General features: G+C 39.7%; 1 protein-coding gene across 2 annotated transcripts; it reads right to left on the bottom strand.

The window, feature by feature from the left end:
* Nucleotides 1-727: 727 nt before the first annotated feature.
* rab11fip5b (RAB11 family interacting protein 5b (class I)) lies at nucleotides 728-13,658 on the bottom strand. Of its 2 annotated transcripts, XM_079891867.1 has the most exons (7): nucleotides 12,966-13,657; nucleotides 9,068-9,573; nucleotides 8,950-8,976; nucleotides 8,273-8,825; nucleotides 4,424-6,637; nucleotides 2,889-3,033; nucleotides 728-2,533 (listed from the first exon to the last, which is right to left on the bottom strand). In XM_079891867.1, the coding sequence occupies exons 1-7, from the start codon at nucleotides 13,343-13,345 to the stop codon at nucleotides 2,273-2,275; spliced, it is 4,086 nt and encodes a 1,361-aa protein (XP_079747993.1). In that variant the 5' UTR covers nucleotides 13,346-13,657; the 3' UTR covers nucleotides 728-2,272. The 2 variants fall into 2 exon arrangements, with proteins under 2 accessions (XP_079747993.1, XP_079747994.1); XM_079891868.1 differs by lacking the exon at nucleotides 4,424-6,637 and having other exon boundaries at nucleotides 12,966-13,658.
* Between the last annotated feature and the right edge of the window lie 1,596 nt (nucleotides 13,659-15,254).

Below are 15,254 nucleotides of genomic sequence, written 5' to 3'. Positions count from 1 at the left end.
GGAAACGCTGCTGTGAGGATTCAGTTAACTGTAAAATCTAATCTATGTAAAATCCATAATAATGTACTTTTTACCAATAGGCTGTTTTAATGTAGGCCTAATATACAAAATAAAAAAGGGATAGTTCACCCACAAATTTAAATTCTGTCATCATTTACTCACCCTTATGTTGTTCCAGAGTTTCTTTCTTCCGTTGAACATAAAAAAATATATTTTGAAGAATGTTGGTAACAGACAGTTGATGGTAGCCATTGACTTCCATAGTATTTTTTTTTTCTACTATGGAAGTCAATGGCTAAGAAGATATTTTGAAGAATGTTGGTAATCAAACAGTTGAGGAACTGTTTGATTACCAACATTCTTCAAAATATCTGCTTTTTAATTCAACAGAAGAAAGAAACTCATACAGGTTTGGACAACATAAGGGTGAGTAAATGATGACAGAATTTTCATTTTTGGGTGAACAATCCCTTTCAGCACAAAGTACAATAAATCATCTTAAAAGCGCGGTAGTGCCACCCAGTGGCAATCAAATAAAGCACTACCCGTTGATGTGATGTGGATGTGCATCGTGAGCCCAAGTAGAACCATTGCCACGAATGGTCTCTACAATCAACTTAGCTCTCGATGCTTTTGAGAAACGCAGGCCTGAAGATCAAGCTTAAATCTCTTAGACATATACAGGTCTCTTCTGTAAAGAACTCAAACCAAAAGACACCAAATGATTTTATAACTTTATTTTCAAATAACTTTGAAAATGAAGCTGTTTGAAATAATTAGCAATAAATAAAACAAAATAAGAAAATACAAATGTGAATGTATGTTGTAAAAAAAAATCCACAGAGGCACATTGCAATATGGTGATTAAAAAGCAAAACGAAATCAACAACAATCTAGAATCACAGTGCTACATGTTTCTTTCCTCGAACACACAGGGGAACACTGAGGGCTGTGTAACTAGAACTAAAAATGTTTATTTTCAGAATACAAATTTTAATTCATCAACTGCAACCCTGTACTTTCTTTAAGTCCAATACTGAGACATAGAACTGATGATCTTGTGTGACAAAATCTCACATAGTTTTCATCAGAAGAATAAATGAGGAAACACTGAATACTGAATAAAAAACACACACTGTAACCTTAAAAACAGAACCAAAACAATGGTATAAGACACCATCGGAATGAATATCAGAAAAAAGCCACAACAACACAATGAAGTTACAATGCAATACAACATAAACAACAGATCTTTTTTTACTTAAAAATAAACATTGCTTTTGTGGTTTAGAAAGCTTAGGCATTTGCATATCACTAAATTTGCTACTTTAGCAATGGTCAAAGTATTCAGCAGTGCTAAGGCTTTTTGAATATATTTTGGGTAGCATATATCAACTTAAGCTACAGCTTAGCAGTTTGTTTTATTGCATAGCTTACATGTTTGCAGAAACAATCTCTGCTTTTGTGCTTGATGGAAGTGAGCATGCACTGATATCAGCAGCTTCAATGAGGCAAAGCTGACTGGCTCAAGCACAACGATTCTGCATAATGCGCATTAAGGTGCTTTTAAAGCTATCAAGAAGTAATATTTATTTACATGTACAGAATATTTTTGAAAGCAATATTTTACATCAACTTTGACACAAGGTGTATTAGGCTACATATGTATTAAATATTACTAATCTCTTGATTCATACTGAACAGTGTAACATATTCGTTTCAATACAATGTGCAGTCAAATAAACAATATTTTCTTGAGATTTGGACACGTTTGGAGGATTGAAAGATAGAAGTTTCAGTTTTTTTAGTATCATTTTATTATTCTATTTTACTTCCAATTATGGTGATATTTAAAGAAGTCAGATATTATAGTCAGTGGGTTTTTTAAGATTGTTTTGTGATTTTCGTAACTTTCGTAAGACATTTTCTTATGTTTAATATGCATAACATTTTGGTATACTAATGCATCAAGATCCCAGATCTTCTTATTCCTTAATATGAAAATTAGCATATTCATGAACAGGAAGACATATTTAGGAAGAATCAATTAATATTGCAGATCCTTTTTTTTTTTTTTACTTTAAACCACTGCCTTGTGCTCATATAATGACTAGTAGTATGCTAAACGCCAATGACTGTGGATTTGGAAGTCCAGTAAAAAGCATGCAAAGCTTTATCGTGTCTACGTGAATTTGGCAGTTTTGAAATTTAATGGAGCATCACAAATGGCTTTAGATCAATAGTGTATTCAGGACGGAGCGGGTCACCGTAGTCATTTTGGTCTTGCGCGTACCTGCAGCAAGGTGGGCGTCTGTTCCATAATGCGCACCAGCAGCTTGTCAATGTAATCCTCCAGGTCTCTGACCTGAACCTTCATCTTCTTCAGTTCGGCCTCACGCTTCTCCAATAACGCCTCCTGCACCTCAGTTTCAGCTCGCTGCTTCTTGACGTCCATTTCCTGCTGAAGCAGCAGAGAAATCAGCTCCATGTTGGTCATGTTCTGATACTGAGCCCGGGCCTCAATCAGAGCCAACTGCACAGGACACAGAAACACAGTCATGTTTACGAGAGAAAGACAGTAATGTTATGTAGAGCATAAAGAACTAAAACTACTTCATTAAGTGTTTCAGCTGGTTTTCGATCACTTGTGCGTTCTTTCATTATCTTCACAGTGCACTTGGCACAAGTCCATATACATTTTACTGAGACCCAAAACAACCTCTCAGATTAATATGCTTTTTTTTATCAGTGATATCTGTTGAATAGAAGGGACATTTTGAGTGTTATTAGATAAAAACTTAAAAGGTACTATTAAGGCATCTAATAATAGGTTATTAGATAAAACTTGTTAGGTTAAAATCACCTTTACTTCATTAAACTTTCAGTACCTGGTTTTGCTCATCTTCTGCAGTGGTTGCTGGTGCAGATCTTCCAGGGTTGATGGTGGACTTGAGTTTTTCCAGAACCGAGCGGCTTTCAGGTTTCTTCTCTCCCTGGACAGTCGTGTTGGTTAAGGGCTTCACTGGGTGAGGGCTGTACAGCGGTGCAAAAAGGAGATAAATTAAGTATTTATGTAGACCTTGGGACTTCAGCATGGTTTAACCGGTACTCTGTTGGCATCTAATACTTTCAACTACTTTTCTAAATCGTGTTTTTTTGCTTATTAACTTCCTGGTGAGTTGGTGAGTATAGCACAAGCAATAGCGAATAGTTGAAGAAGCAATGGTTAAAAGTAACATATACTTTAGACAAAAACTTGTCCAATGACATATGTTCCAGAATCATGAGCCAATTTGTCTGGTGTTTGCTGAGTGGTACTGTATCGTACCATCTTAAAAAAAAAAAGGAAAAAGACAGGAGCTGATTGTTGTAGAATCATGTTTGCAATGGCAAATTTTTAACAATTTCATCACTCAGTTGCTCTGTCATAGTTAAGAAAGACTTAATGCTCTCAGTTTTATTTCATTTAAGAATCAACTTGTTTGGAGAGTTAAAAAACTTTTTTTTTTAAATGAATAAAACTGTTAAAATTCCTTTTCGGAAATATAAATATTAGATGAAAGACTTAAAAATTAGAAATACTATTTTGGCAACTAACTAAAACAAAATAAGCCGAAGTTCTAAAATTACTAAAGCCAAAATTTAAATAAATAAATTAAAGCTATATCAAAATATAAAGCACCAACAAAAATCACTAAAACTTCAACTAAAATTAAAATAAAAAACTGAAAAATATCAAATATCTCCTAAAAGTCCTTTGAAGACATTGGCAAATCTGTGCACTAAGACTTTGTTGAGGTAATTTCTAAAAGGAGACATGTGAGATTACTGGATTTTAGTAGAAGTAGATTTTAGTAGAAGATTTTTAGAAGTATAAGAAAAGTTTGGAGTCTCAAGCAATTTAATATCAACGCTGTCAAGCACTTCAGATGTTAAAGGTATCTCATTTTTGTCATCATATCTCACAATTTTTGTCTCTGGGTACTAACAAACTAAAAAACATAATGATACTAGAGTCTACATCTCACATCATCAAACCACTCAAACACTTCTTGCATTCAATACAACTCTGTCATCTAACTTTAGACTATTTTTATGGTAAGTTTAGTTACCTCTACAAGGAAAGATGTGTTGCGGTGTGTCCACCAAAACAGAAAGAAGACTGAATAAAGCAACAGAAAAGCAAAGATGAAAAATGAAATGACTAAAGGTAACACAGCATGAGCAAACCAGGAGGAAACATAATAAGAGATGGTGCACATTTGTCAAAGTCCAAATCATAGCTGTGAGCGCAAAAACAAAGTTTGTTCTAGGTCAACATATGTGAGAGCATTTATGAGCCTGTCCTAGTGCGAGAGAGAATGAATTCATTTCTCAGGTGAGAGCAGAGGTGAGTGCGCTTTTAAAGGCAGTGAGGTCTCACCTGCTCTCCTCATGGGGCAGGAGGACGTTTGCTGGCTGTGTCTCCTCAGGTGAGAGGGAGAGCGGTGCATCAACGTGGGACTGGGCTGTGGAGGAGCATGTGGAACCCATGCTGAGCATCTCGTTTGGGGGCTTTGCCGGAAGGGAAGGGTCAAGGCGGAGACAGGAATTAGTACCAGCTAATGGGGTGGGTGAAGAGGAAAGATCATGCAAAATGAGGTCTGATGCAGGATTATTAGAGCCTGGGAGCGAGTCGGCACAGGAGACAGTTTTGGGTGAGCTTGTGGTTGAGCGTGGTCTGATGCGGGCTGATCTGACTTCTGTTGTATAGGGGCTTCTGGAATTTCTTGGAGCTACTCTAGCATGAAAGTCCTCAAAGCTGATTTGTTCATCCAACGTCGAACAAGATCCCTTGACCTCACTGTTCTTTGAGAAGCAGACTTCAGAGTTTAGGTTACCTTCTGTTAAATTAACATTAGGCTCCTCATCATGCGTAGTGAGCAAGATGCAACTGTGTTCCACCGTCTCTGGTTGGATTTGAGTTGTCACAGTGTTGTCATTGCTTGAGAATGCTTGAGTGATCACAGTGAAGTCGTTCCTGAGGAGAACATCAGCCACGTCTTGAGAGTCACAGTTAAACTTTGAAGCAGTGTTTTGGTGTTCACAAGAGTCGACTTTTTGTCCTCCCAGCCCTTCACAAGATCTCTCAAAAGGTGATGAGCAATGGTTGTGGTTTTGTGAGTCAGACAAATGTGATGTGCTATCATTATGAGTGTTCCTTGGTGAAAACATCTTCAACTCTGATGCCATTCTGCACAATATATCCTCAGGTAAGCCTGGTGAGCATCTGGGAAGTGAGGAACCGTTGCCAGAGAGCAAATGTGAAGAGATTTTGGATGCTTCACCTTCTTTATTAATTTCAAAAGGTGGTTGCAAGTCTGACTGTGAACTTTCAGAATCAATGAAAGCAAACTCAGAAGTAATATCTGTATTGTTGTTCGAATCTCTTGGGGAGAGGGTCAACAAACCAATGCCATTGGTTTTAGTCTGTAGTTGTTGCTCATTGGAGACCTTTACTTCACAGGACAATTCTGAATCGTGTTTGGGTTGGGTCTGAGGTGAACTGCAAAGTGATTCAGTCACTGTGGTTTCCCAATCAGACGGAAAACATAGTGTTTCAGGTACCGTGTTCTCGCATTCAGAGCTTCCAAGTGCATCTTCACCGAAACCATTTGGAGAGCCACAAGCGTTGTTTGTAGGGAAATCTTGCCCTGTTGCTTCCCCAACCATGAATTGGTTCAGTTTGATATCACTGTTCAACTCCGCTTCCATCTTGTTATACCCTACTGAAGAAATGTGATGCAACTCTTTATCTGAACATACAATTTGAGAGCTCCTCTTTAAGTCTCCGTCTCTCACACGCTGAAGGGAGGCAAAGTCAGTCTGGGAGAGAAAGCAAGCCTCTTTCTGCACAGCCAGCTCCTGGGCTCTATCCAACCAGCTGTCCATGGTGATCACTTGGGTTCTCATGGGTTTACGTGGTGGTAGAGGAGGCAGATCCCATGGCTTTGAAATACCCATATCAACTTCATCAACTCTTAAACCAATTGCTTTATCATTTACAAACACCATCTGGTTTGTATTTGGTTCCTGTGAAAGAAACGGTGCTGATGGAGGTCTAGTTGGAGTTCCACTTGGTGATTTGAGACGGCTTGAGGCAAATGCTTCAAAATCATCCCATTCCCCAGCCCTCTCAGACAGAGAGTGGTTCGGATTAATATTTGAGTTTGCTTCTGGGGTCTCAAGCATAATGGTCGGAAGAGACCTCTGCCTGGACATACTCCTGGGTCTTTCCCGCTTTATTGCGGACATTTTGTTCGACACTCCATTACGGAGGGGACTGGACCCGACTGGATAGTGATAAAAACTGGAATTTAGAGAACAGTAACCAGCAGTTGGAGACGTCAGTGCTTCCTCGGCTATAAGATCCTCAAAAAAAGGGTTTTGCTGTAGTCGTGTGAGGAAAGGGTTGGAGGGAGAGATGGAAGGGGGTGTTGGGGAAGAGTGGGTGAATGGGTTGGTGTGATTGCCACTAGGGGGAGACACCAAGCCAGTAGTGCAACTGAGGGGAAGAGAGCATGGGGGCTGACTGGGGGAGCAAGGGATCTGACAGGGGGTGTCTGAGCTGCTCTCTACCTTAGGAGAGACTCCCAGCCTGTGGAGGGAAGGCACAAGTAGTCCTCTTAGTCATAGTGTGTAATGGGCCATATCATCTAACTATGGGTGAGGGGAGAAAGACAGTTCTTCTCTATTACAGAGACACCTGTTAATAGAAGAAAAACTGTCTTTGGATTCAAATTCGTTCATGTTTTGTTCCGGAAGTGTCTGGCATGTTTTGACCAGCTTGCAAACTGTGTTCCTACATAAATACTGTTGCTGGTTTAGCTGGAACAATTGAAAAGGAGCAATAGGGGTGGGAAAAGGTGTTTTCTTTCATCCTAAAATCTTTAATTAGGGGTGGCTGATTTAATCAGTAGACATGATAAACCGGTAGAAATTTGACAATTGCACATTTTGGATTATCATCCCTATCGCTCATTTGACGTTGCATCATAGCGTTTTTAAACCATTTCTATAATTCAATTCGGTATTTGCGTTTTGACAGACGGTTTTCTGTGCACACATCAGAGGTGCGCACACATAAAGCCATCTGTCACACAGCACAAGAAACAAATTCAGAACTTTTTTGTGGTTTATTGTGCTTAAAGTTATGTCAAAATGAATGACTGTCTTTGATGAGTATTTTGGTAAACACAGTCGGTTGTGTCTTAAGTGAACATAACAGTTTGGAGAAAATCAGATGTGTATAGGTCTTAAAGCTCTTACAGCCTACTGTAATACACTTGCTAATGTATGTGTCCTTAATGTTAATCAAATAACAACAAAAAAAAAATAAAAATGTAAGAATCAGTACACATTTAAATTATACTGTGAAGACTATGCTGTGCTTTATTTCACATTTGATGACTTTATTCAGTTTCTGTATTTCTTACTTCTTTAGAAAGACCTACCTGAACCTAAAAAAGCAATGTTTATATCATGTGTAGCTTTGTTCTACTGTAGTTATTTGTTAGTTTTTCTTATTTTATTACTTACTGTTAACTTGTCTTCAGCAATCTTGAGAACTTTTGGCTTATATTAGTTTTGTGTATTAGTTTAATATTTTCGTAACAACCAGCAAAAATAACTATATATTAAAACGACTCCTATTGTGATATAATATGTGTCATAACACCCCACCCCAACTCTAACTAATCAACATAAAACAGGTGTGAACTATAAGAAAATGATTTGATGTGTTGAAAAAAACATGCTGCTGAACAAAAAGATGAAATTACTGAAAGGTGAAATAAAATCAATTTCATATAAGTGGACATTTCTTTAAAAAAAGAAAGAAAATAGCTGATGATTTTGAATGCTTCAACAAATTTGTGGAACTTGACAATTTTTTTGGATGAAAACACACATTAACAAGCCCTTCTTTGAAGAGAGTCTTGACCTATGTTCTGCAAACCAAGAGCAATATAAAGGAATGAAATGGAAAAAGCTGCTGCAGTAACTGTTGCATCAGCAAATTCAAACAGCTCTTTTTTCTAAGAATACTCTCTGAGGACCAAAATGCAGGCTGACATTCAAAGCCATTCCCTTAAAAACAAAGTATCCCTTTTGAAGAACGCCTGACAGTCAAATACAGATCATGGTGAGCGGCTATTGATGATATTGATACATGTGCAAAGTCAGACATCTTTTGTACTGTAACATAAAACCTAGTAGCCGTGCTTTCACTCACCTTGGCTTGTTCTGCGAGTCACTGGAGCCAAACCACCCTCTGCGTCTGCCCTCAAGAGGAACAGAAACCTGGCTCTGCTCCGGCTTGGCTGGGAGAGAGTCACTCCTCCCGCTAGAAAACAGAGTTTTCCTCAGCTTTTTCCCTTTATCCACCACTTCCACGGGTCCAGCGGCCTGCACTGGCTTCCCCTCTGGAGTGGCGGCCCCTTGGGTCTGACTCTGAGCTCCATCCATCTCCCCGTCCTCCTTCTTAGTCTTTTCAATGGACCAGCGTCTCCCATCGCTCTTCTGCGAGTCCTCGCCACGTCGGGTCAGGTTCTGGAGAGAGCGAGAAAGGGGTGCGCATTTCTCCAGCAGGGAGAGCTTGGCCGGGATGGTGCTTGGACTCTTGGGGCTGGCAGGCTCGGATGAGTAGATATGGGTACCGTTGATGCAGAGGGTTGATTTGGAGAGCGCCATGCTCTGACCTTTTAGGTTTTCCACGGCAGGGATAAGATGAGGAACACCCGTGATCTTACTGGCTTCATCGCTGTGTGCACGCTTGTGGGTCATCACTTTAAAGACACAAATCACAGAATTTAGATCGGTAGGTGTCGACCAGACATTTGAGGAGTGTTTGAAAGATGTCTCAAAGGGATAGTTCACCCCAAAAGGAAAATTCTGTCTTAATTTACTCACCTCCATGTCGTTCCAAATTTATTTCATCTGTGAAACACAAAAGAAGATATTTTTTTTTGTTTAATTAGCTTTGTCCACACAATGAAAGTAAATGCTGTCAAATGTTGCTGTCAAATACCTTTTATCCCTGCTTCAGTGTCCATACGGAAGGGCTCCATCACTCTGCTGCTGTAGACAGGTGTTCTGGACAGCTCTACTGGGGCGAATGGATCCCCAGCGGACGATGCCATGCTACTGTCCGAAGCCAATGACGAACAGGACCGTGTGTCTGAATTCTTGCGTAGTTTCCCTTTAAAGAAGAAGTCTTTCACCTTGCTCCGGTGTTCATCGAGCACCTCTTCCTCGCCTGGATCATCGGGTCCACCATCTCCTGCAAACGGAGGACCTACAGACCCTGATATGGCGGCGTAGCGGCCGGGTAAAATGGCAGAGGAGGACTCCAAATCTCCTCGCTTTTTTCCTGTGACGCGGTCCTTCAGTTTCCCAAATGCAGAACGAGGCTTGTCCTTTACGGTCAAGTCGTACATACTAGCGGTCATGTTGTTGCGGGTGAACTGGATGGTGACCTGCAGCTCTCCCCGCTCCTTCTCCTTTCGACCAGCCTTGGAGTGCAGCTTGAACCACCTTAAGAATAGAAGAGGAAAAAAAGAAAATCATCTAAAAGCTCATTTATATGATCTAATGCGCACTTAAAAGTAATGTTTAAAAACACTATTTTAATAAATAAATTTACCTGTAGTATTAAAAATTAGTGTTTTAATTTATTTAGACAAAATATTATAGAATTGTAATACTGGTAATTTATCAGTTATTGATCATTAGACGAAAATCAATATCAGAGAGAATTTTAATTTTGGTGCATCTCTACTCTTCTTTTAATGGTTATGATAAACATAAATATGAATCTCATGAAGACTGTCAAGAACATATCCAGATTATATTGCACCCCCCCCCCCCCCTCTCAAATAAAAACCTTTTTTAGTCAAATCAAACTGAAACCCATTTCATAATCATTTTAAACTGTATGTGATTGTAAAATGATGTGACATTATTAAAATATATTACAGTACAAAACAGTTTTTTAAAATTGAAATACTTAAATACAGTAAAAACAGTAATATTGTGATGAAATAAAAGCAGCCTTGGTGAGCATAAGAGACTTCTTTCAAAAACATTTAAAAAATCTTACTGACCCCAAACGTTTGAATGGTGTTTTTTGTCTATTGATTTGAGAGGTAAAAAAAACAACAATTTGGGGCTGAACTTTTACACTTAAAACGATGCTCTCACCGATGGCCTCATCTTTTATAACATCGGCTTACAATTTCCTGCACCACACTGAAGCAAACTGCTATATGACCTATACAGGAGTGCAAACACAAGCGGGGGCCTCTTGAACGAATGTTACTGCATTACGATAGTGCCGTCCCTTTGTCTCACAGAGAACCAGTGGTGAAACTATTTCCTCCATTTCCGGTACACCACAGAGCACCTCATGTGCGCACACGTGCAGAGAGCCAAGACAAACGCCTCAAACCAGGAGACGGCAGAAGAGAGAGAAAGAGAGGGAGAAAGAGGTGCAACTCCGAGCTCAATTAAATCCAGATGTGCAGAACAGCCTCACGCCTACAATGACATGTGATGATTCAGATTCAGAATAGTGTGTGCCGAGATGGACATTTCCATATGACCTGAAATGCTGAGAGGCCTACATGGCAGTGCAAACAGTAACTAGAAAATGAAAGTTCGTCAAGATAAATATTGAATGTTGACATGACGACTTCATTTGCTATGCTGTTACTAGACAAATCCAGTCACCTGACCTTAGCAGTGTGGTGTTAGAGGTGGTTGCAGGAGGAGGTGATTCTTGGTCAATATAGTTGAGAACCTGATTCAGATTAGTTAGATTGTTATCCTATATTAAAACAGCTCATTTAAATACTTTCAAGTCATCCTGTGGTCCCCGAAGATGAGATCCACTGTTGTAAAAGGCTGCAAGGACAACAGCCAAGAATTGTTGCAGCATGTTTTGCACAGGCTAAAAAATAAAAAAATCAATCTAATTATTTAAATTTTCTTCCAACACCTTTGCAGATCAGGAACTATTAAAACCAGTAACATGCTTATACTGATAAGAAACAAATACACTAAAATTCTTAAATTTATTTAAGAATTCTAAAATTCTTACATTGTTGTAATTGCTTGCAGTCAGGTGATATGTGCAGATGAGCACCTGTGCTTCTAGGTCATGTGACCACATCCAGATATATAGCATGCAGTCTACAGATTGCCATTTTGAATTTGCCCTGAAGAAGGCCACAGAGGCCGAGACATGTTGGCATGTTTTTTAATGGATAGCCAAGTTTAAATAAAGGCTTTTTAAACCTATATTCCTTTTGAGTGCCTCAGAACTATTGTTTATTTGGGAAACATTTTTGGATCTCCAAGCTGAAGTGCACCAGAGGAACACACCTCTCAATACCCAAGTAGCACTCCTAGTAACTCGTTTGTGGATACTAAAATTCTTATTACAATTTGGTACTTACTAACATATTGGTGGTGTTTTTTAATTAAATCAGTTTTGTTAGTTAGTCGCACATCGTGTGAATTTGAGAGTTGAATGGTGGACGTGAGGATAAAGGAAGGCGTATGGAATATGAAAATAACAATGTTATTGTTGCTCAGCATGGCTCAGTGACTTCCTCCCTCACTTGTTTATAGAGGTTTTAGCCAAGAGGCCCCCACCTACCTCATCTCTTCCTCCTCTCCCATGACAAATGATTTACTCCTAATGACGGCACTGCTAGACATGTAGTTAAACTTCATCTGCATTTGATGTGGAAGCTTTTAAACAAGAGATATATTCAAAAAAAATGAACACTGAAAAAAGACCAAGATTCCAGAAAGGTTACGTCTGTTGGACTGCAGTGAAATGCTTGTTTGTTGAGCTTCAGTCGGACTCTGTGACCATTCTGACACACACTGGTACTACCCTGTGTGCAGGCATGACTCTGTGCCAGCACTGATGAGGACTAGACGCAGCATGCCCCTCCAAGTATGTTGCTGTTGTTGTGTCTGTAAAAACATATCCCATTACTCTGGAATTCAAAACAGTGTTGGTTTTGCACTTCCTATAGATTGCTTGCGTGGCTTTGACCACCATACATGTGTTTAATATTGCATGTGACATCAGTAATTTAGGTTAGGTTTTGGTGGCAGGCCAAAGAATCTTCCTGCTTTTTTATTATGTTGCAAATGCGAATGTCTGTCCAACTGGGAAATGGGTGCACAGAAATTCTTCCATCCAAAATCACAGGCTCACGGTTTTGGCATGACTATGTGAAATATCCCAGGACTATATCAACTGAAAAACAAGGAAAGCTCCTATGCTTTAAAAGTACATTCAATTACGTGAATTTGTAAGGCTATAATAAGCATAAAGACAGAACTTAAGGCTAAACTTTTTTTTAATTTTTTTTAATTTTTACAAATACTCTTTCATGCTGTCATGTGGGAATGATGGTGAAGCAGTAAAACAACACTAAAATGTCATGTTTATTTTAATATGTACCCAATAATTATAGTATCATTGAGATACTATTATTGTTTTTATCAATATTTTGAATTCATCTTTATGTTTCCCACTTCCATTTTAATTTTATTATTTTAAAATTGTTTATTTCATTTTTTTTAAATGTGTCTATTTAGTTTTTATTCATTTTTATTTCAGTTTTAAGTGTAGTTATTTTAGTATATCAAAAAATGTGGAATGTTTAGAACATTTTAAAAGGGTTTTGGATACTTTTGAGCACTGGGAGAGACCAACTCAAAACAGCTAAGACGAGCAAACCATGTACATTGGAATATCGTGTAAATACCTTGGCACGTGAATATGGTAATCATGCAGTACTATGGTAACTGATGCCACTGTACCATGGTACTGACACAGTGCAAAAGTCTTAAGAGGCCCTCGACCAAGAGGCCCATTAATTGATCCTATTATTAGCTCTACTCACTCATTTCTAGGACACATTCCTTCCTGGAAAACTTTGTCGAGAGGAACAATAGTTTGTCCGAGAAACACGTCCAGCCCGATCAACACTCTATGCATCACGGTGAGCACCAGGTTGCTGCTCCCGGGCGGGTACGCGCTCGTCCCTCCCGCCTCCAGCAGCCCGGGCTGGAGCTCAAACGAGCACTCCTCGTTCCACTGCGGCTCCTCAGCCTTCTCCACCAGGCCGGTGGTGTACTTCTCCTTGCCGACCTGGATGATAGTGTAAACATAGCGGCTGCCTTGCTTGCCCTTCGACCGCAGACCCCTCGCGCGAAGCACGGTCACGTTGACATGCGTCGGGACCCATCTCTGATCATCGTCGTCCAGGCTGATAAGAGGCATCCCGGTGCAGTTGGAGACGCAGTTGTTTGGGCTAATCCAACAGAATGACACTTGCGCATTGGATAACTATGCTCTGCCCGCGCCCTTGCGCCTGTCCGCCGCCCGAAGTTGCAGAAAGAGAAATCGCTGCATTATCATTCAGCTCGATTCAAAAAGACGATCACAATCGCAACGCTGATGATAATAAATAGCCTATGTAATCCCTCGCGAGACAAACCACACCAATTTACTTTAGTGGGCGTTGTGGACCCTCGGCGTCACCGCCACAAGATTTTGACAACTCACTGCGCTGCTGCTGCGCGGCCCGCCCTCCAACATTTTGTGGGGGCTCCGCAATAAAGTGTCCAGCAGAATTAAAGAGAAAGGCAGCTCAAATCCGCGATGGAATTGTTCATATCAGAACATAATGAATAATCTGGCAGAGATGACTAGTTTGAGCTCTACCTTGACTTGGAATCAGAGAGCACGCCAAAATGTGAGAAAACGTAACTGAGAAACGCTGAAGCAGCTCCAATGTGGCGTTTATCTTTCGTGCAAGATCTTTGAATGAATCCTTTCGGTGAGCGAATCGGTTATTTGAACAAATATTTTATTTTTTATTCTCTTAACTCGTTCACTTCCATGGATCTTGCAAATGAGCATCTCGTTGGTTGGACTGGACTTACTGAATACGCCCCTTCCTTAAACGAGTCGCAGGTTTGAGTAGTTTCAGGTGTCTCTGTAGAACCAAAATCGACGTTTTCCAAATCAGTGGGCGTTTTAATACAATTGGCGTTTTTAACAGCTTTACTGGCTTTGCTAAAATCATGAAGGTTCATCTCGAACCCCACCACTAAACCTTACTCTACCTGGGTTAGAGCGGTTGAAAAACACCCACTGTTGGGGGAATGGCCACTAGCATTCTGCAGAGATTTTATCAAGGTCTGATGAGATCGGTGATTTAAGGATAGAGGCATAGTTCATGAATGAATTGAATGAACTGGGAATATTAATGAAATCTGAACAGCTCTTGAACACTTTCTGGATGTACACAAATTGTAATAAAGGATATGACGACATTTTCTGGTTACTGTGCTAAGAGCAAATCGAATGGGTGAATGATACAATGACTTGCAATGTCTTTACCTGGCATAATGATTAAAAATACCACTGAATGAATAAGAATCTGAATGACTGGCTGCGTCCGAAATCGCATACTCTCTCAAGTAGGGCCTACATATTGAATAATTAACTTCACGACCGCTAAAAATGTTTTCTACAGTATTAATGTGTGTAGTATGAATGTAATCTGGATGTACATTCACCATGTTGTCATTATCATGTGACCTACCAGAGTCAATTGCGTTGCTTCGCTGCCATTCACAAATCGTGGCCTCATGAGATAGTGCCATCTTATGCACACTTCAGAATCTCGCTGAAAGTAGTACAGTAGGTCATCCGAGTACTTTTATGAGTATACTGTGAATTCGGACATTCTTTTGTCACATACTGTTTTCCGCCTATATAGTAGGTAAGTATGCGATTTGGAATGCAGCCACTCTGTTAGTAAACCGTTTCAAGTCCATAACTCGTGCAGGACGTCAGTGATGATTGGTCAGTGAGTAGGGGTGGTGTTTGATGCTATCTCTGCTAAACTGTCCCATGATGAAAATTATCATTTTTTTCCCCCCTGGTAGAACGATATCTCGTTTCAGCCACATATTACGCAATGCCTGGAAATGCCTGCATTACACAACATACTATAATTGAAAATATAACTGGACTTAATTTACAAACAGCGGATGCTGAATAAAACATGTTCAAAACAACAAGAGTTTAAACCAGCATAAAATGGTTTGCTCTCTGGTCTATTTTGTCAGCTGGCAGGTTTTATATGCACTTTTCATTTTGAACCTATAATTTTGCAATC

The sequence above is a fragment of the Squalius cephalus genome (assembly GCF_949319135.1).
Source record: "Squalius cephalus genome assembly, chromosome: 14".
NCBI classification, from domain to species: Eukaryota; Metazoa; Chordata; class Actinopteri; order Cypriniformes; family Leuciscidae; genus Squalius; species Squalius cephalus.
Note: the sequence above shows the minus strand (reverse complement) of the source record. Positions and strands in the feature narration are given on the sequence as shown.